A 26,156-nucleotide genomic window follows, 5' to 3' on the forward strand; every position below is an offset into this window, starting at 1 on the left:
ACGAAAGTTAAAGTGTGTGTGTGCGGGGGGTAGTTCCTGTCTGATACATTCAGTTTGAACAGAGGAACCAGGCAGGGCTGTCCTCTTTCCACTTTATTTGCATTACATTTAGAACTATTGGCAAAGAAAATAAGGGACTCAGAAACTGAAGGACATAACTGGTATGTTAATCAAGAAAAGTTGGCTTTTCCTGCATATGATATAACTTTGCACCTGATAAAACTAGAAAAGGACATTTCAGTGTTGTGGAACATTCTGAGACCGTTTAAATTCTTTTTGGGATACAAAATTAATGAAGATAAAACAAAGGCAACAGTTGTAAACTATGCACCCACACACAAACTGGTTTGGCAATACCCATATTTATAGGGACATGATAAAATGAAGTACTTAGGAGTATTGGTTAAAAAGGATTCTATTATGACAGCTAATGATTTTCTGGAAGAGACTAAAAATTTAGTACAAAACCTGTGAAACTGGAAGCTCTGTTTATGGATAAAGACAGCAAAATACAAGCAGTGAACATGTTTAGTCCCTTTAGTTTTATACAGTGGTATTCCTGTGGAAGTCGAAGCTATGATTGAAGAAAAGTGATATCTGGAGGGTTTCAACAGTGTTTAACAGGCATTTTTTGCATCAATCAGAGGGGAAGTTGTAGATAACAATTAATAGAGCTGAATGACTTTTTCTGGGAAGGAAAGAGGACAAGAGTCAAGTGGGATAAAGTTAATCCTTCCCATAGAGCAAGATGGTGTGGGATTACCTGATTTGAAGAGATATTTCAGAGGTACAGTTAAGCTCCCATACATAGCACAAGCAGAAAGCCAAGTGGAAAGGAATGATAAAAAGGGAGGAAAGTTCAAGAAATAAGAAGAGGCTGGGATTTGGGATACAGATCCTTAAGGAGAACAATAGCCATACAGAATATTATATTCATAAGTAGCAGAAAATATTCTACAACTAAGCCAACACAGGAATGGAGAAAGGAGATTCTGCCAAAGGGATTACTGCAATTACATGAAAAGGCAAGAGGGGGCTGAAACCTACTACAGAAAACTGGCAAAAGAACCAAGGTTGGGAGCAAATAATTAGACAGGAAAAAGTAACAGAAGGACAAGAGGCCAATAATACACTTGGACTGCAGGCTAGAGACTACTTGCCCTACAGAGATTGGAATCAGTATAGGCAAACAGAAAGAAATAGGGAGATCCTAAGTAAAAGACCATCACCAGTAGAGCTTTTAGTTGAATCTAGAACAGATGCCGCTGTTAAAAAAGGAAAATTAGCACAGCACATCGAATATCGCACAATAGCTATACAAATCAGTTGGAGAGGTTGGAAAGGATTGGAAAGAGACTGGATAAGCAATTTACAAGCAAACAATGGGGGAATATGTGTATGGCTCTCAAATATGCAAAAAAGTATAGAAGATTAAGGATTTTTGCTTGGAAGTGTTTACATTGCTGTCTGCTTGGGGTATACAAACACCTAAGAATTTTCCTCAGGGAGATTGCAAATGTTGGAGGTGTGATGGGGTAGTAAGAGGTACTTGGGAAGATACCTTTTAGGAGTGTAATGAGTTTGCGAGACTTTAAAAATTCCCTGCGCTCTACTATCAGAAATACTGGGTTAGCAAATTGGTGTAACTAAGGAAATTATTTTCTTGAGCTGTGATACAGGATCTGAACTGTATAGACATTGTAAGGCCTTGCTCATTTTAATTCTGGTGGCTCCCACAAAAGCAATTACTAAAAACAATGGAAATCAAAGTCTAAATCAACCATATTTCAAGTAGTGAATAAAGTAACAAACATAAAAGAAATGGAAATGGGATGTTTAGAGCACGTTACATCGAACAAAATGGGAATTATGAGAACAATACATACATAATGATGTTTTGGAGGAGGAATAAGGTTTAACAGAGGGCAAGAATTGAATGATCTATGTAATGTTTGACTGACAATGACTGTATAGACGATCACATGTGATATATAATCTTTGCAACTGAAAATGTCAATATTGTTTATTTATATAAATCTATGATTGCCTATGTCGTAAGTGAATTCAATAAAGGTGTTTTTTTTGTTTAAAAAAATGAGAGATTGCAGGCATCATTTCTGATGATTCTACTGTTAAAAACATGCCCCACCAATTTAACAAGAAGACAGATGCTGAACCTCTCTTTTTTCTTGCCTTATTACAAAAGTCTAACTGCAGACTCACTTCTAACCGTACAGTAGACAGTAAATGAATAGTCATAGCCCTCCTATTCACATGGAAGGCAAATAAAACATTTCTTCAGGTATATAGAAACGCATCCCTTTTATGGCAAAGTCAATGAACACTTCCTTAACATCTACAAAATCAACAGTGGAGAGAGATGTAATGAACCACCTGGTAAAATTCCACTGATGAATCTTTGAACGTGCAGTGCAAGGTAGACCTGCTCTTCTATCTGCAATGTTTAAATGCATCTTTTTAAGACCTTTCATGGATGTCAAATTTGAGTCATGTCTCAGTTTCTTCATAACAGAAGCTGTTTCTTCCCCTCCTTTAAGTATTCCCTGAGCATCATAATGTGCTGACAGCACATTCTACTTAAACTTCTTTCAAACACATTAGCTCATCATGTGGGACCATGTTTTTGCCTACTGACACATATGCGAAATAATGCAGTCTTCTTGATTCATACAGCTCTAAATAAATTTCTATGAAAAAAAAGTTAAGCTGCAACATTGCAAAGATCTACTATGGCAACACAGGAAAAAGTTACCAAACCAGTCTCTGCAAGTGACAAAATGTACTAAGGAGGCGGGTCTTAAGTCTAAAGCTTACTTCATAGAAATGGAAAGCAAGTGGACATAGAGAAGGAATATCCTGACCACCTTACCCAGTCTATGCAAAGGCTTTTTCTTTTTTCAGTGCTAAACTTTTTTAAAGAGTAGTGCAAAAAAACAAATGGGCATCAAACACTTGTGACCAATGCCTGCTTCGCTTCAGAAGGTTTTCAATGTAATCTAGCAAGGCCTGCCAAAAGAAAAATTCTTCCTTGAAAGGGGCATTCAGAACAGCTTACCTCAAGTCTTCAACAAAGGAGTCTGAATCACAGCATGTCAGAAGCACATTCCAAATACTGCTGTCCTGGCAATACAGAAATTGACAATGGAAGCCACTGTAAGACTCTTTTCCAGAAAATCTTTGACAATTAGGCAGCTCAGCAAATTCTGCAGAGACTGGCCCACAATGGAGAACTAGAACCGGGAGAGGTGTGAGAAATAACTACAAGCCCTATGGTCTGAAATGGCATAAGAAAATATCTTAATGCCAGTCTGAGTCAAAGACTTGGACTCCTTATTTGGAGGCAGACTAGAAAGGAGTAGACACCTTTGATACCTAATTCTGGACCAAAAAGACGGCATAAGAATCTGCTCCTGACTGCTTTTTTTTAAATCCCATTTGGCTACCACATAGTTTAACAATATCATCAGTCTTGTTAAAGCAGACAAACAGGAGGATCTGAAACTAATTCTCTGCAAGATCCAAAGGGCAACATATTTAACTGTTGGGTCCATGAGTGGGTAGCAGGATGATTGAGTTTTTAGGTTTCTTCCTCTAATAGTGGTTACAACTCTTATGAATTGAATGAAAAACGTCTACAGAACAGTCCAAACAGGATTTCAAAAGTCTTGAGTGTCTTGGGTAGGGGTATGTCCTGAGATACAAGGAGGCACAGTCTCATTCCTGTTGTCTCAGCAGTAATAATGTTACCAACAAAGGTATATTCAGAAAGAAAGAAATGGCGGCATCCTCCTCAAGGTAGCTCCAGCAGACAGCTGCCATAGGCATAAAACAAATGGCAGGTAGCCAGTTCTGATGAAGAAGAGGGATAAAACCCTATGACCCAGGCAACCAGAGTTCAATTAACAGCGCGGGCAAGTGATAGACATGGTAAGTTGAGAGGCATACATGAATGAAGGGGTGCATCTCACTTGCTTGCCTCTTTTGGGGGGGGGGGCATGCCTGAAAGCACACATGCAAAGCATGATTTTCCAGTGGAGACAGAGAAAATTGTCTGCATTGTCTTGATGCATGTTAGCAGGATCACTCCACTGGCTTACCCCCCCCCCCTTGCAAAAGTGAAGGAAAGCTCAGGACTGATGCCCACTGTATGTTCCACATACAAGTCCTCAATAACCATGTGGGGGATGGGATGCAACAGGCCACTCTGCTGGACCTGTAAACTGACTTGCTCCCTACCACCCAGCATTTGTCAACTGGGGAATGATTGAGATCTAATGAGTATCCCTGTGCAGGAATGAATGGATCATAGGACTCTTGCTTACTTCAGAGATGCCCATTTTTCACTCCTGGAGGGACAACTGGGTGAAAGTTGAACATCAGAATTGATCTTTCTCTGTGGCATAAACTATAAGTGCAGTGACCTAATAGATTAAGCATATCTGATGGAAGGTTTGAATCCACCGACATTTTTACTCAAGTTACTGCACTACAGGTATCAATATAGTCCATGTGGGTGTAAATGGCCCAAGACATACCTCACTGGATTATATGAAAACAGACATAATGGATCTCTTGAAATAAGTGTTACATATAGGTACGAGCCTTGCACTGATCCTTTACCGAGGATGATGCCACAGTATGAACATAAAACAATTGATTTTAATAGTTGGCTTAGTCTCTGGTGTTACTCCAGGGGGGTCAAATATCTGTCATCATGGGAAAACATGATCAAAAGACCATCTTTCTTTGCCAAGCATGGGTTCCACCTGTCCCCTTAGGCTCTTGGATATTGGCTAAAATGTTACCCCCCCCCCTTAGAGCCTTCTTTTAGGCTATACCAGAAAAGACAAAACTGCCAATATACTGAAAAAGTCTACAAGCAACCTTAAGGTGTTACTGCTCGATGCTCAAAGTCTAAACACAAAACTCTACAGCCTTCTAAGCCTGCCACACTCTAGAGAATGTAGACATCTGTACCATAACCCAAACTTGATTTAAATCTGCATAAAGTACTCCAGATGTGCAAGGCTACAGGGCCTTTCATGCATTTAGACCAACTGCAGCACAGACTGGGGCCAAAGCTGAAGGTGTTTTGATCTATATTACCAAGAAACATACCTCCAAGGTTAAACAGGATCATACCATGGAGCTCATCTACATGTAAGTCATGATAGATAAGGTCTCTCACCATATCATGCCTAGCTACAGGTCACCATCTAAGTCTCACAACTCTTAGCTAAACCTACTAGAGGTGCTCACCATCCAACCTATCACCGTATTTAAGAGTGACTAACTACCATTTTACAGACTGGATAACATACACTGCTTCAAACTCACAAGCATAACACCTTATGTTACAGGCCGTTTGTGTTAATAAAGTCTAGGTAGTGCCTGCTCCAGCCAGATCACACATACTGGATCTGGTACTCACCAACATGGAAGAGCGTTGCCACCCCACCCCCACCCCCCATGTCACATCCTCAGTAGAGAGGTCAGATCACAAAGCTGTCTCATTTGAAGTAAAAATCAACAAGTGAGTCCAGCTAACCCAGTAACAGTAAGGTACTATTCAAAGGCAAACTACATCCTCTTAAGTGACCTAATGCAAAATTATTCATAGAGTCATAGGATCACAGGAGATTACTAGGCTACTGACCCAGAGGTCATTTTAAGTCTAGCCATTTCATCCAAATGTAATACCATGAAAATGCTAGTCAATACCAAAGATTGCATTTAGTGATGACTGCCCATGTTCAGGAGGGATGTTGGCGCTATCCCCAGTAAGAATTTATGGTGTCCCATCCACTCGTCCAAATTTCTCTTGAACAGTGTCATAAAGATGCTCTGTTTCACATGAATTGGTAGCCTGTTCCAAAGATTTGGAAGTCGCTGGGAGAAAAGTCTGTTCCTCTAACATGTCCTATTTAAGTTGCAGGCCATATTAAGGTCCCTGGAACAGGTAGCCCTACTCCCCATTTGATTAACTGAAGTGCAGTAAGTTCATTAGGATTGGGTCTTGGACTGCTCTGCAGGCCAGGCATAAGTCTTCCCTAAGAAGTCTATATGGAGCTGAATGGGGTCAGTGTAACAGTGGTGTACAACCCACCTAGTGGTAATACCACTGAGGCTCTAAATGAACTATGCAATCACATGGGTGAGCTGCAGAGCAAATATCCTGACTTTATACATGTGGCAGCTGGTGACTTAAATAAAGCAGATCTGAAAGAAGTACTCCCACACTACCATCAGTATGTGGACATTCCTACAAGGGGTGATAATATCCTGGACAAGGTGTATATAAACTTAAAGAAAGCTTATAAGGCAGTGCAACTTCCACAAATGGGAAACTCTGACCATTATACCATCTTTGCTATCACCAGCTTAATAAACCCACAAAGAAACAAATCAGGGTATGGCCTGAGTGGGCTATGCAGGCCCTCCAAGACTGCTTTGAAAGAACTAACTGGGATATATTCAAGGAGGCAGCCACAGTGAATCAGCATCTGAACATTGATGAATACACTGAGGTAGTGATGGCATACATTTCAAACTGTGTTGATGGGGTAACAAATACCAAGAGGATCACTATTAGAGCTAACCAGAAGCCATGGCTCACCCCTAAAGGTATATGAGCTTCTGAAGGAGAGAAACACAGCTTACAGGGCTAAGGACAAAGCAGCCCTAAGTGTAGCAAGAGGTAATCTGAGGATGGGCATAAAGCAGGTGAAGAGGGAGTATGGCAGAAAGGTACAGAGCCACTCTGAAGACATGAAGGATGCAAGGAGACTATGGTAAGGCATACAGGAAACCACAGACTACAAAACCAGGTCAGGACAGCATCAAATTCCTGGACAAGTTTGAACATCTTCTTTGGTAGAGTTGAGAAAATAAACAACAGGTTGGCACTAAAGCTACCCACTGATGAGAAGGATGCAGTACTTAGCCTCAGCACAGAAGACAGCTAACGGGGGTGAACCGCAGGAAGGCTGCAGGCCCAGACAACATACTGAGCAAGGTGCTAAAAGGCTATGCTGATCAACTACAGTGCTCAAGGAAATATTTAACACCTCTCTTGCCATGGCAAAAGTACCCTCATGCTACAAGGAAACTAACATCACCTCACTACCTAAGAAAACCACTCACTCCAGCCCTAACAACTACAGACCAGTTGCTCTGACGGCCACTGTAATGAAATGTTTTGAGTGGCTGATCAAAAACCCTCTTTCATTTTTCATAACTCCTGATATTGACCATCTACAGTTTGAGTACAGAGCTAACTGATCCATGGCTGATGCCATATTAGTAGCACTACACATATCCCTTAAGCATTTAGAGGGCAAAGACAACTATGTAAGAATGCTGTTCATAGACTTCAGCTCCCCATTTAATATGGTGGTACCAATGCAGCTGACAGAAAAACTGGCATGTTTAGGAATCGCTAAACATCTCTGTAACTGGATTGTGGACTTCCTGATTAAGAGACCACAGGGGGCAAAGTTCAGGTAAGAACACATCAAAGTGCCTCACAATTAACACCAGGGTTCCATAAGGATGTATTCGCAGCCCACTGGTATTCACCATCCTGGCCCACGACTGCTATACTAAGCACAAGTCCAATCACATCATCAAGTTTGCTGATGAGGTGGCATCTCTGATCAGTTGGTGTGAGAACAACCTTGACCTGAATGTAAACAAGGCCAAAGAGATTATCATTGACTTCAGGAAAAGAACAATCCAGTGCTTGGGATAAATGGTGAGAGTGTGGAGAGGGTTAAATGCACAAAATTCCTGGGTGTACATATATCAGAGGATTTCTTGTGGTCAGGAAACACCAGCCAACTGGTCAGGAAAGTGCACTAATGCCTCCACTTTGTAAGAAGGCTGAAAAAAGCTAAGCTTCCTCCTCATATTCTCTCCACCTTCTATAGAGGTGCAATAGAGAGCATCCTCACCTGCAACTTCACAGTGTGATTTGGAAGCTGCACAGTTACAGAAAGGAAGGTGCTATTTGTATTTGTTAGTTATGTTTATTCCTCTAATTGTATGTGTTGTTTTACTTTCCTTTGTAATCGCAAGAATTGAGCCGATGAACAAAATTTCATTTAGGCTACATGTGTGTGTATTGTAGTTCTAAATGACAATAAAGTTGACTTTGACATGGAGTACAGTGACGGGGACTTCAGTTGGTCTGTTTAAGGCACATGCTGGAGCCCCTTGACCTGTTGCTGCAGGTACTTTGTACGGTACATGTCGAACGGGGTGTTATACTCAATTGTGGGCTGGATTAGTGCCGAGTATAGGGGGGTTATAACCTCTTTTGATCTCAAAGTGATGCCTTTACTAATTAATTGTGCTACATAGAAAGCCTTCCTTACTACAGTAGACACATGGTGGTCGAAGTTAAGGTTGCAGTCAACTTGTGAACCCAGGTCCCTTACCACTTTATGAGTACTTAGAGTATTATTGTTGATTTGATAGTGTCAGATGACACTGTTTGTGCCAAAGGGAATGATGAAGCATTTCTCTGCATTTAGTTTGAGACTGACTACACAAACATATGAACAGCTGCAGAGAGGCATCTGTACCTACTAAAAACAAACCCCGCTGGTGGAATCCTCACCTAAAATGGGCAAGTAATAAAAGAACAAAACTCATGGCCAAATCAGGCAAAGCAACCCTCCTAAACACAAGTGATCTCTTCTACAACTAAACAATAAGCTAACACGTCTAATCAAGTCCAACAAGGCCATCTATGAAGTCAGGATAGCTTCACAGGCTAAGGACAATTGGAAGACCTTCAGCTAGGCTAGGAACCTTAGAAGTAATGCACAGCAGTGTACTGAACTGGTGGTGAACAGTACCAAAGTACAAGTACACCTCTCAAAGTGACATATAAAATCTCTTGGTTGATAAATTCAGCACAAACTTCAGCCCTTACGTCTCCCTCTACCAGTTCCACCAGATGAAACCCTCCATTCATCGTACTTCCCCCAGCTATCAGTAAGAGCCAGGAGAAGGCACTCGCTAAAGCGAAGAACGCTGCCTCCATGGGTTCTGACAACATTCTAAACAATCTAAAACATGACCTATTAGGACAACTTGAGGCACTCCCAACTACAGCCTTGAAACAGGCTACATTACAAGTGAATGGAGGACTAAAACAGTCACTCCCCAACACAAGGCCAAGGAACTATAGACCCATCCGTCTAGCCTAATATGTAAAGCACTGGAAGGAATTATCATGGAAATGATAAAGGACACTGGCAACCTACATACACTGGACCCATCACAATTTGGCTTTAAGGGAAAGTCATGTCTACTTAACCTGGTAGACTTCATACAATGGATCAACAAGGCAAAGGATGAGGGTAAAACAGTGCATATGGTGTATATTGGCCTGGTTAAGACATCTAATGCAATACCCCACTCGGGCATTTTTGTTAAGCTCTGAGAGATAGGTGTAAACCCTTACATAACTTGCTGGATTGACGGATGGCTCCCAGTCATGACCCAAGTCATCAGGATTGGTGAGACCACCTGCACCAAGAGAGCAGTCAACAGTGAAGTACACCAGGGCTCCTGCCGGGCCAGCTCCCACTTGGCATCTACTTTGCAGAAGTCAAGGCTAATGTTAAAAGCCTCTGGCCCAACAAGTTCGGAGTTGACTGTAAATTGGGAGCTATTATAGACCCCCCCAGCACACAAACATCTTGCAAGTGGGTTTAACATAGACAAATGATTGGTGCCAAAGCCATAGCCTAAAACACATTTTTTTACATGTCGAGAAATCTAGGGTTCCACCAATTTTTGGCATCCACAAGGATATGGTTAACTCACCCTGACGGCCAACAGTCTCTGCTAAAGGTTCCATAACAGCTCCCTTAGCTAAATTTGTGGATTCTAAGCTTAAATATTGTCTGGGGGGGGGCAAATGCACTCAAAAACTGATAGGACCTTTTGAAAAAACTACATTTGGGCCTTTATTGCGACAACCTTACTTTTATCACGGTTGATGTGATAGATTTATTTTCTTCAATACCCCACATTATGGGTTTAGAATGGTTAGAAGAGGTTTTAAGTGATAGTAATGACATAAGTTACAATGATTTTAGAACATGTTTAATCTTAATAGATGTGATTTTAAAGAATAACTTTATATTTTTCAAGAGCGAGTATTTTAAACAACTAAGAGGTGTTGCTATGGGGGCCCATTGTGCCCCCACACATGCTAACATTATACTTTCCTACTGGGAAAATAAATGTGTGTTCAACTGTAATTTTAGGTGTTGCTGGAATTTTTATGCTCGTTTTTTGGACATTTGTTTATTTTGGGTAGAACCAGAGAGTAGGTTTGTAGAATTTTTAATTATTTATCTAGCACCACAGATTTTTTAAGATTTACCTATGAAATCAGTTCTGATGAGATGAGATACTTGGAACCTCAGTATCAGTAAGGGTGGAGGGAATTTCAAAACTAGAGTTTATAAGAAAGCAACATTTTCGAACTCTTACCTATAATATACCAGTGCGCACCCACATCAACAGAAGAAAGGGGTAGTAAAGGGTCAGTTTGTCTGAATATCTAGAATGACCTCAGATGACAAAGATTTTCTTAATGAAAATGCTTATCTTATGGATTTGTTCAGGGCTAGGGGGTACCCAGAAAAGCTCCTAGCGGAAGTATACAATGAAGTTTTGGAAGCAAGAAAATCTAGGTTTGTCCCCATTTTTGGGAGTGACAATCAGGACCTTGAAAATATTCAAACATCGGAGAGATCAGGTGATGATGGGTACAACAGTGCTTTGGTTATTACCTATGACAGGGATGCTAGGTTGGCCAGAAATTTTATATAAAGAGAATGGAACAGATTTGCTAGTACATCAGACTTGCAGTATATATTTGATAAGCCTTTTACGTGTATTTACTGAAGGGAACGCTGTATTAAGAACATTTTGGAGAATGGTACCCCTAGGACAGGTGTTCACCTTTCTAACAAAAGGGGCACATACAAATGAGGTTGTTATGCCCAATGCCCTTATGTCAAAGTTGGAGAGATGATTCATCTGAAACGTAGAGACAGATTTATTAAGACAAAAGGTTTTGCTAATTGCAATACTAATGGTATTATTTATTTACCCTTGTGTGACAAATGTGAAGCATTCTATATAGGCAAAACGGAGAGAAAATTAAAGTCTAGAATGTATGAACACAGATACGATTTAAGAAAGATGAACAGTAATAATTCTCTATAAACATACTTTGAATTGTGCAGGAGTTGATTTTCATTTTTATGTAATAGAAACATTGCCCACTGATCCTAGGGGTGGCCCTTGGGAAACACGCTTAGAATACAGGGAACTGTACTGGCAACTAGGTCTTGAAACTACTAGGTATCCTGGTTTAAATGAAATGGTTTCATTGAAGCCTGTCTTAAAGCTTAGGGCAGCTAAACTTTAAATTATACGACTGTCCAGCAGATGGTGATGTTCAACAATTTGTATGACAACAGTATTTTAAATGTGGTTTTATAAGGGTGTTAAACTTTCAAATGCTTATTTTCTGTTAACAAGTTTTTACAAATTGTAATTAATGTATGTGTTTTACAAGATTTCTGCTTGACCCACAAATGATTTTCTATGCACTTCTTTACCTATTGTGTTCCATTATTTGTGTATATAGTATTTTTGCACTGGGTTTTTAAAAGTATAACAGTTTTCCAATTGATTAATTGGGGGTGTTTCTGTATATAAAGGGGTTTTCAGAAGTTGGTATGCTCATCTGAAGTTTTTGTGACAAAAACGTGGTGATACAGTTAATGCGTTATGGATGTGCGTTACACTTTATTATTATTGTGTGCGATCAATAAAACAGTGGATTTTATTCTGGTGAACCTTCCAGTGCCTTACTTAAGGCTACATACCTAGGCTGTGCCTACATTAGTCTATAGTGATCAGTATACTACCCAGTTAAACACATTAAAATAAAATAAATATAACAGGGTGATACACAGTACCAAGCCAGTCAGGAAGGGGTAAATAAATGTGTCTATTGGGTGCCAGGGAAATTCAATGATGAAAGCTGGTGGGGGTGAAAAAAATGGAGACCTTACACATACACACATTATTTAGTGATATTATATGAAGGGACTGCACTCCGCAAATTAATCAGCATACAGTACCTCTGGCTCCTCTGAAAACGATTTTGTAGTGCTTTTCTAGCCTTTTAGCCATGTAGTTTGCATTCAAAATGGCAATCTCTGTTGCATGCTTCAAACCCCTGGCTCCCATTAGCTGCAAAAAAGCAAGATAAACAGGTCCGCTTGTTAGAACAGGCAGTGATAGCACATAAACGCCTGTAAATACATATCAGTGCAAAAATTTGTCTTCACTTAGTACTTCATATCTATTTTTTTAAATGTTACTATTCACAAAAGTTCTAATAATACTTAACAGCATAAACAAAATAGTTATCAGCAACAAAATAATAAACATTCTGAAGTTTTTATCTGGGTTAAAACATGACAGCCAACAAATATGAAAAAGTTTCACATGTTGAAAAAAACATTGCTGCAGTGGATGACCAACTGGTTTTACTTTGTATTGTTTTTATCTTCTTTACAAGTCACACAAGACTACTCTGGGAATGTTAGGATTCAAATCACACATTGATGTATCCATGCCTTTTATTATACCATGTTAATGAGGTTTACCTAGACAGTGACTACATCAGCGTGACACACTGAAACAGATAACTTTGTAATGAACATCACAAAAAACAGCAATGGACTGGTCGATATAAAAGCAACAATACATATCTCTCACCAAGGACCTAACTGTCCTCATCTTGTTTTATTCTTGTCACCATCAAAGGAGTTTCTTTCAAAGAATCTGATGTGAAGAGTTCATGATTTTGCTGAATGCTAAACAGGTACTTTCTAAAACAGAAAGTATAGGTGTGTGAGATCTTACCATAACAGTAAACACCCTACTCCTCGCAGCTGCAGTATTCTTTACAGCTGGGATATCCTGCTGAGGATAGCCAAACACCCGACCAGCATACCAAAGGCTTATCTACTTTCAGGCACCATAGATCAGATGCTTATCCTGTGTCCAATGTATGAGGTACATACGTGGCATACCAGCACCTAATCCTCCGAACTGACATTTACAGATGAACCAGAGCAACCAAGGAGAAAAAAAGCTGAGCAGATGCATCTAGGAAGGGAAGAAAGAAAAGAAAAAGAAACCTCAAGGCCAGCAGAAATGCCACAGGAAAGACAACTGGGGGAAAGTCTGAGAGACTGAATACTGCAAAAGTGAAAAGTAGGACATCTATTATGATAAGAGATCGGACTCAACTGTACTATGTCCTTCTTTATCACAGTTGCAGTATTCATTACAGATAGAGTACCAAAGCTACTGGAGAAGATGGGAGGTGGAAGACAGAGAAGCCTTCCAAAAACCCAAATAAGATGGCCCTGGCAAAAAATGCTGTGGCTCTAGAAATGACAACCAAATCATAATGTTTAGTAAAGGTATGTACAGAGGACCAAGTAGCAGCCTCCAAAATGGATCTAGCATCCACGCTTTTGAAAAAAGCACCAGAAGAGGCCACAGCCCTGGTGGACTGAGCACAAACGGAAGAAGAAAGCTGCTTGCTATGAAAAGAACAGCAAAAATAAATGGCCTTAGAAATCCAGGAGGAGATGGTTTGCTTAAAGACAGCTAAACCCAATTTCCTAACATGAAAAGGAACAAAAAGCTGCTCAGATTTCCTTACATCCTTAGTTTTGTGTAGGTAATATCCGTGCTGTCTATGTAAATTCAAATTGTGAAAGAATCCTCTATCATTCTGGTGAGAAGGGAAAAAAGGACGACGAACTGTATGATTTAAGGATAAATCAGTAACCATCTTGGGCATAAAAGGACTGGCATGAAGAGACACGTCCTTGTGAATGAGGGCTTGAACTTCAGAAAATCTCTTAGCAGAAGTAAGGGATACAAATAGTATAGTCTTCCAAGTACAATGTTGCAAGGAAGAGGAAACTGCAGGTTCAAGATAACTGAATCAATTTCAAGAACAAAATTAAGGTCTCAAGGAGGAGGAGGGAGAATAGGTTTCCTTGGAGGCCTAACATGAAAGACATCTTTCAAAAATTGTTTGATTTCAAAACGATAGGCCAACAGTGGTATTCAGAGGCAGACAAGCAGAAATGGCAGTCAAATGTGCTTTAATAGAAGAAAAAGCCAGGCCAGAAGTGAGCAACTCACACAAAGAAGAAAGAAAAACTGTAACAATAGTCACAGAACAAGGGTCCAGGTCACACTTGAGACCCCAAATAGAAAATCTCTTCCATTTAACCACATAGGATTTTCTTGTAGTGGATTTTCTGGACTCCTGCAAAGCCTGAAGCATATCCTCAGAAAAGTGGTGTCTAACCTCAGAACCACAAGGGCGGGAGACTTAAACCTTGACACGGTTATAAATAGAACGTGCTGGAGGGACAGATTCATCACCCAGAGACTCCCTATGCTGTGGAACAAAATCCCGGTACATGTGAGGCAGAGCACCTCGCTGGCCTTATTCAAGAGGAATCTTGACCAATGGATGGGAGATCGCAGATATACCCCAGGGATTACTTCAGTGTCACTGCTTGACAGAGGCACAGCAAAATGATAGGCATAGTTTTTATTCAAACTAAAGGGGTGGCGAAAGCCACATAACTATGGGCTAGGCTTATAAATGCCCTTGGGCAGATAGCCTAGTATGAACCTATGAACCTATAACAGGAATCAAAACCTTATCACCCAAAGAATCAAATGAAGGGTGGACAAGTGAGGGTGAATGAGAAATCCCTTGTTTTGTGTAAGTAGATCCATCCTGTGAGGTAGCTTGTGATTATTGCCTCTGCCAAGATGGAAAAGGGGGAATCAACCTAACACGGAATCCTTTAAGACCCAACTTTTCTTACACCTATCCTCCAAATGGAAATGTTCTTGCTTTCACCCTATATAAATTCAGGGGATTTTCTCCACTAAGCTCTCTATACTCCAGCACCAATCTACTTTCTTATTTAATTTATATTTTCCGCCAAAATGGTTTTAGCTGACTTTCACTTGACTGTAAGTATGTAAATATTGTAAATATGAAATTACCTAAAGCAATAAAAAAAAATGTTTTTGCACTCTTACTGTGTATACTCTGCATTTCACATCTTCCTGACTGTTTTGGACATTGTATTTTACCTCTTGCATTATGTAACCTTGATTGTACTGCCTATGGAGCTTTTCTCCCCGGGCCTCCACTGAAAATGGGTACTTTGTGGCCCAGTGGACTTCCCCAGTAATCAAACTGAAAATAAATAAATAAAAAAATGTTGTCTGGGCCAAAAAAGGAATCACCAAAAAGATTTTCTGTGTGTCCCACATGATCCTGTGCAAAACTTTTGCCAACAGAGAAAGAGGATGATGAGCATACAGCAACATCCCCTTCCAAGAAAAGGACACTGTCACTTTCCAAGCCAGATGAGTTGGCACTTGAACACAATCTGGGAAGTTGTCTGTTCAGAGGGGAGGCAAAATGTTCAACCTGGGAGTACTCCACCAATATACAATGTCCAGAAACACCTCACTCTGAAGCATCCATTCGTGAGGATGTGTCCTGGACCTGCTCAATGTGTTCATAGGTTCATAGGTTTATACTAGACTATCTGCCCGAGGGCATTTACAAGCCTAGCCCATCGTTTTGTGGCTTACGCCACCCCTTTAGTATGGGGAACTATACCCATTATTTTGCTGTGCCTCTGTCGAGCAGTGACACTGAGGTAATCCCTGGGGTATATCTGCGATCTCCCATCCATTGGTCAAGATTTCTCTTGAACAAGGCCAGCGAGGTGCTCTGCCTCACATGTACCGGGATTTTGTTCCACAGCATAGGGAGTCTTTGGGTGATGAATCTATCCCTCCAGCACGTCCTATTAATAGCCGTGTCGAGGTTTAAGTCTCCCACCCTTGTGACTCTGATGGATCTAGATTTTTGAGGTGAAGCATATTCATCAAATCTGGGTTTGACATGGCCTTGTATGTTAGGCAAAGGTCACCTCTGAGCAAGCGGTGCGACTGAATAGAGCTGGAGTTCTTTCAGTCGGGCAGCATAGGACAGATTTTGAGACCCTTTATCCTTTTGGTGAGGAACTTTTGTGGCCTCTCCAGCTGCTGCAAGTGTCGGGTCAGATACATTCGAATGGGGCATTGTACTCAATCATTGGTCTGATGAGTGATGAGTAAAGGGAGACTATGACTTCCCTTGATCTAGATGAGAATCCCTTCATGATAAGGTGGGCAATGTAGAAGGTCCTCCTAACTACCTTAGCTACATGGGTGTCGAATGACAGACTACAATCAACCTGGGTCCCCAGGTCCCTGATAACTTCTTCTGTGTTCAGTGGATTGCCACCTATTTGGTAGCTAGGGGTAACCTTGTTTTTCCCGAAGGGTATGACTATGCATTTTTTGGCATTTAACTTTAGGCCGTGGCTCTGGCACCAGTTATCCGTTTCTGTGAGACCCTTCTGAAGGATATCTGTGTCAGAAGTGTTTTCTACTATGGCACCCAGTTTGCAGTCATCTGCAAACTTTGTCAGCCATAACCCTCCTGTGTTTGCTTGTACTTCGGAAAAGTAGATGCCAAACAAGAGTGGGCCCAGGACTGAGCCCTGTGGGACACCACTTGTGACAGGCTTTGAGTCTGACATGGCGCCAGCAACTCTGACCCTGTGGGTTCTGTCACTCAGCCAATTTGCAACCCATCTTGTGATGTATGGGTTAACATTTAAGCTGATGAGTTTTTCAATGATACCAGAGTGGGGTATTGTATCGAAGGCCTTAGCCAGATCGAGGTAGGCTGTATGGACTGCCTTTCCCTCATCAATGGCTTTGGTGACTGTTTTGAAAAAGTCAACCAAGTTTAAAAGGCACGATCTGCCTTTGACAAAGCCAAACTGGGTTGGATCCAAAGTCTGCAAATTCCCTATGTCTTTATTTATGAGGTCCATTATGATCCTCTCCATGGCTTTGCAGATAAGGCTTGTCAAGCTAATGGGCCGGTAATTTCCAGGGTCGGTGGAGGCACCGCCTTTGTGAAGTGGGACCACAGTTGCAGTGCGCCACTCCCTGGGTACGTATCCAGAGGTAAGACTTTGATTAAACAGCTGTCCTAGCTGTGGGTTTAATTCCTCATTGAGTTCATGGAGCACACAGCCGGGGACACCATCAGGTCCCATAGATGCTGTGTTTTTTGCTTTGGAGAGGGCAGTTCTCACTTGGGCGCTGGAGATGTTTGGGGGGCTGCAATTGTTTGGTATAGATATCTCTCCTTTTGGGGGGGGGGAGTTTGCACTGAACCTGTCAGCCAGTATGTTGGCAATGTCTGTAGGATCAGTAATCTTCACATCATTTTGAACTAGTTCTGAGCATATCTGGGAGTTTCCTCCTAGGTTTCTAACATAGCTAAAGAAGGCCTTATGATTGTCTTTTGAGTCTTTAGCTATTTTTCCTCTCGAAATTTGCTTTGGATGATTTTATGAGAGCTCTTAGTTTTTTACTTATAGTGATCAAGGGTGTCTTACCTTTTAAGGATTTTGCTCTATCTTGTAGTAGCTTCCTCCTTTTGTTGTAGAGTTTGTTTATGGCTGGGGTCCACCAGACTGGACGCTTGCCTTTGGTACAAAGAGTCTTTGTTTTGCTTGGGATTGCCTTATCCATGCAGTCCTGCAGGTGCTGGTAGAAGGCATTTGTAAGTGATTCAGCGGCTTGAGTACTGTTTTCCGCCGGCTTGGGGGCCTTAAAGGAGACCACACTAGTCTTTAGAGGTGTGAAGTCGGCTTTTGAAAAGTTCTTTACTGTGGTCTTTTTTATTTCAGGTGGGGGTGGGATGAGGACCTCCAGCGAGATTAGTTTGTGATCTGATCTCACCAGTGAGGGGTATACTTCCGGTGTTGAACATTGTGCTCCCATGTTCGTGATGATGAGATCAAGTATGTTATCTCCTCTTGTGGGGATGGTGACTAGTTGTTCCATGGCATTTGAGTTTATGAATTCCAGGAACTTTTGGGCTAGGGTGTTTGGGCTTGAGTAGTGTTCCCAGTCTATATTAGGGTAATTGAAGTCACCAAGTATGATGGTGTTTGGTGATACATTTATCCCCTCTAGTGTTTTCAGGAAGGCCATGTGAGGTTCCTGAGTTTGTGGGGGTGGCCTGTAACATGCTACAATTTGCAGAGCAGTCTTGCCTATGGTTAATTGCACCTGGATGGTCTCCGATGCATCGTGCGTTGCCACCAGTCTTGAGGTGTGGGTGTCCTTGATGAATATGGATACCCCCTCCTTTCTTGGTATTGTCCGGATTTTGGGGCCGGAACGCATGATATGAGGTAAAACCTGATAGCGCTGGGGTGCTCTCAGGAGCCTTGAACCAGGTTTCTGTCACAGCACAGACATCGATGTTCTCCATACTGAGAAGGGCCTCGAGTCGTGCATTTTGAGATTTAGACTTCTGGCATTGAGCAGCATTACCCTTAGTTTTTTCCTTTTTGTGTTCTAGGGTGGTAGGTTTAGAATTTGAGCCTTGCCTAAAAAGGCACTATGGGGTGGCAAGAGCCTTTGCCAATATCCGAATCCCAGGGTGACAGGTGCAAGCCGTCCCTTGCGAAGCAGCGTGGCTTGTCCAGCATGTCATCCCAGGCAGACAGATACTGGATCCCCTTTGAATGACACCAGTGTTTAAGCCAATTGTTAAAGCTGATCATCTTATCTCTGTATTGTGGTATCATTCTTGGTGAAGGTAGGATACTGCTCAAGGTCAGGGTCATACCTGCCTGGGCTACATAATCAGAGAGCTCCTCAATGTCTCTTTTCATGTAGTCCAAGGAGGTACGTCTCAGGTCGTTTACACCAGCGTGGACAATGACTGAGTCATATTTGTACCTGCTGTTGAGAGACCTGAGTGCTTGCGTTATGTGGCGGATTCTAGCGCCCGACAGGCAGCTTACTGTGACCTTCTCCTTACTCAGTCTGGTGAGCGGGACGTCAGTGTGTCTGACTATGGAGTCACCAATGACTAGTGTGTCTGGCATTGTGTTTTGCCTTAAGGGCTGTGACTGATTGACACTCTGACTGTGAGGTCTATGTGTTGCAGGTGTTGTGTTCTGAGGTGGTGGTTGTTTGGGTGTCTGCTTTGGTGGCCTCTGCTGTTTTGGTAGATTTTTGATCAGAGCCTCCGAGTATGTCTTTGTGTGTTTATGTGTATGATTTGAGGTTGTAATGGTACTGTGTGAGACTGGGTCTATAGTGTGTGTGGTAACCTTCTCCTCCTGACTGGTCTTGCCAGTCCTATGTTGAGAGAGCTCAGCCTCCAGTTTGGCCGTATAGTTGCATCTCTCGCATGTATTTGTGTTTTGTGGGAGGAGGAGAGGGTTGTCTGTGTACATGTGGCAATTGTAACATTGCCTCAATATTCCCAGGTTCACCAGTTGAGCAGGAGAGGACACTAGCAACTGATCCCTCGACATGCTAGAAGGATAGACAAAAAACTTTAAAAAAGATTCCGGGGGACGTGGGTGACCGAGAAATGGGGGGTTGTCTTTTTTGGGGTACTATCTATGACAAGAGTGCCGTATCAAGGTAATAAGTACTGTAGGAGCAAGTGCTAGGTTTAACAGATAGAGAATAGTCTACTTGGAGTCAAGTAGAGATGATCTTTTTAATTATAGGATACGTTGATTTGATCAGTAGTATAGCTCGAGGAAGGTAGTTTTAAGGGAAAATTTGAAGAGTGGACTTTAGGTAGCCCGAATAGTTTAAACCTGCTTAACCGGCGCTGCCCTAGTGTGCAACAGTGGCAAACAGTGGCAGCTCAGCTAACGCTTACGCGTTTTATACCAGGGGCTGGAAAAAGCTAGAAACTGGCCCAAAACGACCAATAAACTACTAGTTACTGGCTGAAACCTCACAAAACTGGACAAAAGGTAGCTCAATGCTTCCCACTCCCACTGGTAAGCAAGGTAACTTCCTCTCCCCCAAATAAGGCAAGGAAACAGTACACAGGAACTACAACCAAAGCCCAGGAATCAGCAACTCTGAAACTGGACTAAACTAGTAAAGCAGGAAAAGCAAGGTAGCTTCCCTTCCCCCAAATAAGGCAAGGAAACAGTACACAGGAACTACAACCAAAGCCCAGGAATCAGCAACTCTGAAACTGGACTAAACTAGTAAAGCAGGAAAAACAAGAGATATTTTTTTCTTTTTTTTCACAAAACAGGCAGAAACAGGTACAGCAAACACTTATAAATGCTATGAATCAGCTACTACAGCTTACACAGAAGAATTTGCTACAATACAGTCAAATAGTAACAAACAAGGATTCCAAGTGCAATATTAAGTTAAATGCAGTAAAAACAGCTTCAATGTAAGTGTCTGCCACTGGGTTGTGCTTTGTAGGTACATAAACTGCCTGAAGGGTCAACTGATGGTGGACAGCAAAATACCAAGCCTGTACAGCCTGCAGAGAAGGTATGACTTTGTGTCCACTTGCTTGTTGATATACCACTACAGTGGTATTGCCTGTAAATACCCTTAGAAGTACAGGGATCCAAAGAGGTGGGCAACACGGACAGCCAGAATCAGAGATTTCATCTCCTTAACGCTGATATTGTCTACTAGTTGCGGGGAAACCAAAATACCCTATACTCTGACATTGTTGGAAAAGGCCACCCCAACCCTGATCTGAAGCATCCATATACAGCTCCTGAGTGGGAAAAGGAACTTGAAAAGGCAGACCAGGATTTACAGAGATCTGATGAATCCACCAGTGGAACTTGAACTTGAGGTAAGGTAATAGAGGAACAGGAAGATCCAGATGATGGCAAAGTTGAAGCCAGACAGCTTTGAGCTACCACTGAAACTTCCTCATATAGAGTCTGGCGAAACAAACCACAGGAATGGTGGATGTCATGAACTCCAGAGCTAGAAGGAATTCTCTTGCAGGAAGCACAGAGAGATAAAGAAGGCAATGAACATAAGCTGTCAAGGACAGAATCTTGGGAGAAGGCAGAAGAACCATCATTGACCCAGTCAAAATTCTGCACCCTAGAAAAACCTGATCCTGAGAAGGAGTCAGCGCAGGCTTTTTGAGGTTCAGGGTGAACCCTAGACTTTGCAAAAGAAGCATAGTAAACTACCGAGATCCCAAAGATAATGATGATAATAATGCTGGGAGGGACAATGAATCAAGAGGTAGTCGAAATAAGGGAAGAGCTGAATTCCCTGAAGCCTGCTGAAAGCCAACAATGGGGATAGTCACTTGGTAAAAACCCTTGTGGCCACACAGAGACCAAAACGCAAAGCAGACAGAGATGTAAAAATGTCCTTAAGAGTGTGAATAGAAATGTGAAGGTAAGCATCTTTCAAATCCAGAGAAGCCAGAAAAGACTGGGAACACAGCAGAGGGAATAGAGGGACTGAAGAGACAGCATCCTGAAGGAAGGAACCTTCATAAAAGTGCTAAGGAAAAAAATCCAGAATGGGCCTCCAAGACCACTCCTTTCTGGGAACAAGAAACATCCAGGAATAAAGCCCTGTGCCCTGTTGGAGGTGGGCTGAATGGTTTCTTTGCAACAAAAGATCCTGCAAAATTAGAGGAAAATGTGGGAGACTGGGGAAAAAACAAAAAAGGGAGGACGCGATTTCTAAATCATAAAATAACCCTTTTGGATAACTGAAAGCTGGCAGAGAGGTAGAGCTGGTTGAAATGTCAGATGAAAGCAGATTTGTCAGGTAAAGAAGGCTTTTGACTCTTAGAACCCTGAGAATATTTATATGGAAAAACCTTCTTAGAGGACCTTTTTCCCCTAAAAGTTTTCTCTTGCCTACTTTCAAACAAAGGAAAATTTAGAGAGGTAATTCCTCTGGAACCTAGGGAGAGGAGACAAAAAGATTGGTTTCAGATCCTGCATAACTTTCCCTTTGTACTGAAGGGTCTTAAACATCTCAGCCGCAGCTCATCTAAAGGAGAATCCTGGAGCTTTGACTTCATATCAGGGACACCCTATAAGCAACCAAGATTACCTTCTCATCACAGTCCCTGAAGCAGCTGTAGGCGTCAGCAGCATCAGAACTGTATTTTATAGAATGAAGAGCCACCTGACAAGCAGTCCCCAACAAGGGAATGGCACTAGACTTTGGCTCAGAATCAGACAAATCAGTCAGAATACCCCCATGCTGAGAAAGGGAGAACAGCCAACACATACCTAGTCATATGAGTCTGGTAGTTAATTGCCCTGACAGCTAAAGTGGCAAAAGTATACATTTTGTCCCATACAAGTTGATAGCATGACTGTCTGTGTCTGAAGGTAGAAGCTTAGAAGACAGCAATTTAGATGACTTTCAGTACCTAAGGAAATTATAGCAGGGTCAGAAGGGCTTGTGTACAAAAACTTCTGGACTTCAGGGATTTTACAGAACCTGTCAGGCTTCTTTGGAGCAAGACGCTGGAAATCAGGTGCTTCAGAGGCCACACAGTGTGTCCAACAAAGCATTCTGCACAGTTGGGACGGCAGAGATAGGGTGAATTAATATAGCAGTAACCGATGACGTTGGTGTGGTATATTGAAGATTTACCCATGGTTGGCGTGGTTTAATCACGACAGTGAAGCTCGAGTGATTAAATAAACCCAACCATGGGTAAAACTGAATATACCACAACCAGTTGGTCACTGCTATTATACAATGACATTATTTAAGAAAAAAAATACTTACTTTCCTTAAATAATGTCTATGTATAACGGCACATTACTGTTCTTCTGTGGCTGGTGGTATATTGCTGCCTTGTTTTGATGTACTGCGCATACGTATGGGACTTGTGCTCCAATGCTTACGCAGTACATCAAGGCTGTGAAGAGGTAAGCAAAGGAGAAAGGAAGATCTCCATTGCTGCTGCTTCTCTCTCTCTCTTTTTTTTTTTAACTGATTATAACAAAGAAGAACCCGGGAGACTTTTTATAGAGTCAGGACAGACAAAATAAAAGGATAATCAGGTAAGTTTTAAGTTTTGTAGAACGTACCAGATTATCCTTTTATTTCTGTCTGTGCCATCTCTGGAACGTAAAATGTCTTCTGTTTTCGTTTTGTATTAATAAAAAAAAAAAAATACAAGATATACTAACGGGAAAAAGTATGGGTGACTGGACCATTTCCCGTTGGTATATTCTCGGATTTACAATGGGCACGCTGGTTGGGCTGGCCAATCAGCGTGCTCGTTTTTGAATGCTAATGACCAGTCATTGTGTAATATACAATAACTCACAGTACCTCTTTTGGACATCAGAATCATGGGAACAGCACCACTTAAAATGCTCCATGATATGTACCACAGTATCTGGAAAGGTTAATTCTTCCATAGGGGAATCTAAAGAAGGAGAATCCTCTTCCTCTGACCCTAAGGCAAGACAGGAATTGAGCTGAGAAGGAGCTAAGGACTCCTCTCCATAATCTGAATCTAACACCATCAAGAAGAATACAACCATGGAACACAAGGGACAGACGAGCCTTGTGGATGCTTTAAAGCCGTAAGGGCATTAAAAAGTCCCTGTGTGAAATCCTGCCATTCCTTCTGAGATTCCTTTGCCAATGGAGCCACATGCCTTGTCTTCTGTTTCTTTTTCAGGGTAACATCAACCCTAACAAACCTAGGAGGCTCAGACCCCTGCTTAGATTCAATAAGAGTACCAAGGACTTCCTTTGCTACTAGTATCTGGGGAATCCCCCTAGACCTCTCTGATATAATCAAACATGGCTCCTCCCCCATGTCTGTAGCAGAGGTAGGCACAGCCTCAGCAGATATGCGAGTAGGCAGCCTCGCATCTGCCTCCAACTGGGTTGCGGCAGAGGAAGCTGGTATCAGCACCAGATGGTACCTGACCTCTTCAACCAACCAGACAGAGGCATCTGGAAGAGGTTGGGCAGCAGCAGACTCAATGCGAGTCTTTTTAGGCTTCTTTTTAAGCTACAACTGAATCTCAGGGTAGGCAGATAAGCCATGGTACCCTAGGCCGAAAGCTTCAAACTCTAATTCTCCAAGTAAATAGAAAGGGATGAGAGACAACTATGAAGACTCTTTGGAACAACTTTGCCTGCCAAATTTCACAATGTGTATTGGTTGTGAGAAGCACCCAAGCAAAAAGGGCACTTGTCACATCCATCTTTATGGATACCTGTCTCACACATTCACATTTTCACTTCCTGGATGACATGAAAGAAGATACAGCCACAAAAGACAATAAAAAAGAAAGGGTAAGATCCTAACGGGGCACTTATCTTGTCAAGGTTAGGTAGCTGAACCAACTTGGTGAACGACCTGTAGAGTGAAATTTATAAGAAAGTATTCAGACTGGGTGCTCATAAGTTACTTATGTACCTCACTCCTTGGACATAGGACATACGTCTGATGTACGGTGCCTGGAAGGAGATTAGGCTTTGGTATGCTGGCCGGACTTTCAGCTATCCTCTGGAGAATATTCAACCCATAAGTACTGCAACAGCAATAAGGACGGACATCTTAGAGCTACTGCTTGTTCAATAATGCAGCTAAATGTTTTGACCATTATTTGTACTGTCACGTACTTGTACATGCTATCTCTAATTTTATGTTCTGTTCTGCCTCAATCTGTTGATATTATTTGAATCTGTCTGCTGCTGAAACAATGCATCCTGCTACAGTACTGCCAGGGTGGGCTAATTCTAGAGAGTATCATAACCATCACACACAAAGTGGCCATTTCCCAGTTCTCCACAATACAAAGGTTTTCAATACACCCACCTACTGCCTACACCTGGATCACATGTAGGCCATGATTTTATAGGTAGTTACACCTAGTCTTTTACCACAGCACAGTGTCTTTTCTACCCATCCACACGTCGCTGTTGTAATTACTTGTAGAAGGATGCTGCTGCATATTTGAAGTTCTAGTACTCATGGTGCTTCCCTACAGGTGCTCTTCCTTGATGTCAATGGACACCTGTGGATTTTCTTTTCTTCCACTCTTATCCAGATTACTTATCTGCCTTCCAGCCTCTGTTTTTGTTTCCAAATGTTAAAGATTGCAAATATGGGTCATATGCATGAGGTGCTGTCTCACAGTAAACTAAGCTTCATATTCTGTGAGCACCCCAGATGTGAAAAAGTGCCATGCTGAAATCCTTTAACTGCATTTTATTGTGTCATGTGACTAATGACATGAGCAAAACTGCCTGGTCAGTTTTATATGAGAGGACAACTTAAATGTTTCTGAACTGAAAGGCCTCAAGGATGCAGTTGTCAAATTTTTCTCTGCTTCCACTTATGACTTGTGTAAAGAATTCTGGTATTTAATTTCTTAAATGTGCAAAGCTTATTTTTCTGGAGCTAGTGATTGGTGCTTACACAAAACATAAGAATATGCTTCTACCTTCTCTAGACTAAAACCTTAACCAAATAGAGGGGCACTGACTACTTCAGATTTCTGGTTATTACTTTGCTGTATTTGTACACTAAAGTTCTGTCATTGAGTGATGTCAACCAGCATACTACTGAACTGTACTCAGGAAAGTACAGTTGTGTAAAATCTTACCATAGATGTCCTTCTCTTCACTGCTGCAGTATTCTTTACAATAGGGATCCCTGCCAAGGACAGCCCAACATCCGGCCAGTATACCAAAGCCTTTTGGTTGTAAAGGATATACCGTATGTCACATGTACATTCTCTGCACACAGTGTAGGGCATAAAGGTGACATCTGGACGTACCATCCTCAGAACTGAAAATCCCTAGTAGGAACGATACAATGTATTTCATTTACCCTACAGCCTTGATAATTTTGCTTCAGCGTGCCATTTCTTTCCTAGTTTGTTTCTTTGCTTTTTGGAGTTTGTTGTGTTTTCCACTTTGGCATGGCTGAATGGATTTGTACTGATTAGTACTGGACTACTAAGCCAGACTCTGTTTGAAGAAATGGATTTATTGAGCCTCCAGCAGTCTGTAGGAAATCTTACCCTACTTGTTCAGCAATTAACACAGTGCATGGATGAATATTCTTCCCTGCCTTG

At 41.7% G+C, this 26,156-nt stretch overlaps 1 protein-coding gene across 2 annotated transcripts in view; it reads right to left on the bottom strand.

Annotated features, from left to right (window-relative positions):
- Window positions 1–26,156, bottom strand: part of GLDC (glycine decarboxylase) — a 1,044,727-nt gene that overhangs the window by 122,185 nt on the left and 896,386 nt on the right. For both annotated transcript variants that reach the window (XM_044061077.1, XM_044061078.1), the window contains one exon: window positions 12,201–12,312. In XM_044061077.1, the coding sequence (XP_043917012.1) occupies window positions 12,201–12,312 (112 nt within the window). The remainder of the gene's footprint in view (window positions 1–12,200; window positions 12,313–26,156) is intronic.

The sequence above is a fragment of the Protopterus annectens genome, chromosome 2.part0, assembly GCF_019279795.1.
Source record: "Protopterus annectens isolate FY-2018-M chromosome 2.part0, PAN1.0, whole genome shotgun sequence".
Classification (NCBI taxonomy): Eukaryota; Metazoa; Chordata; order Ceratodontiformes; family Protopteridae; genus Protopterus; species Protopterus annectens.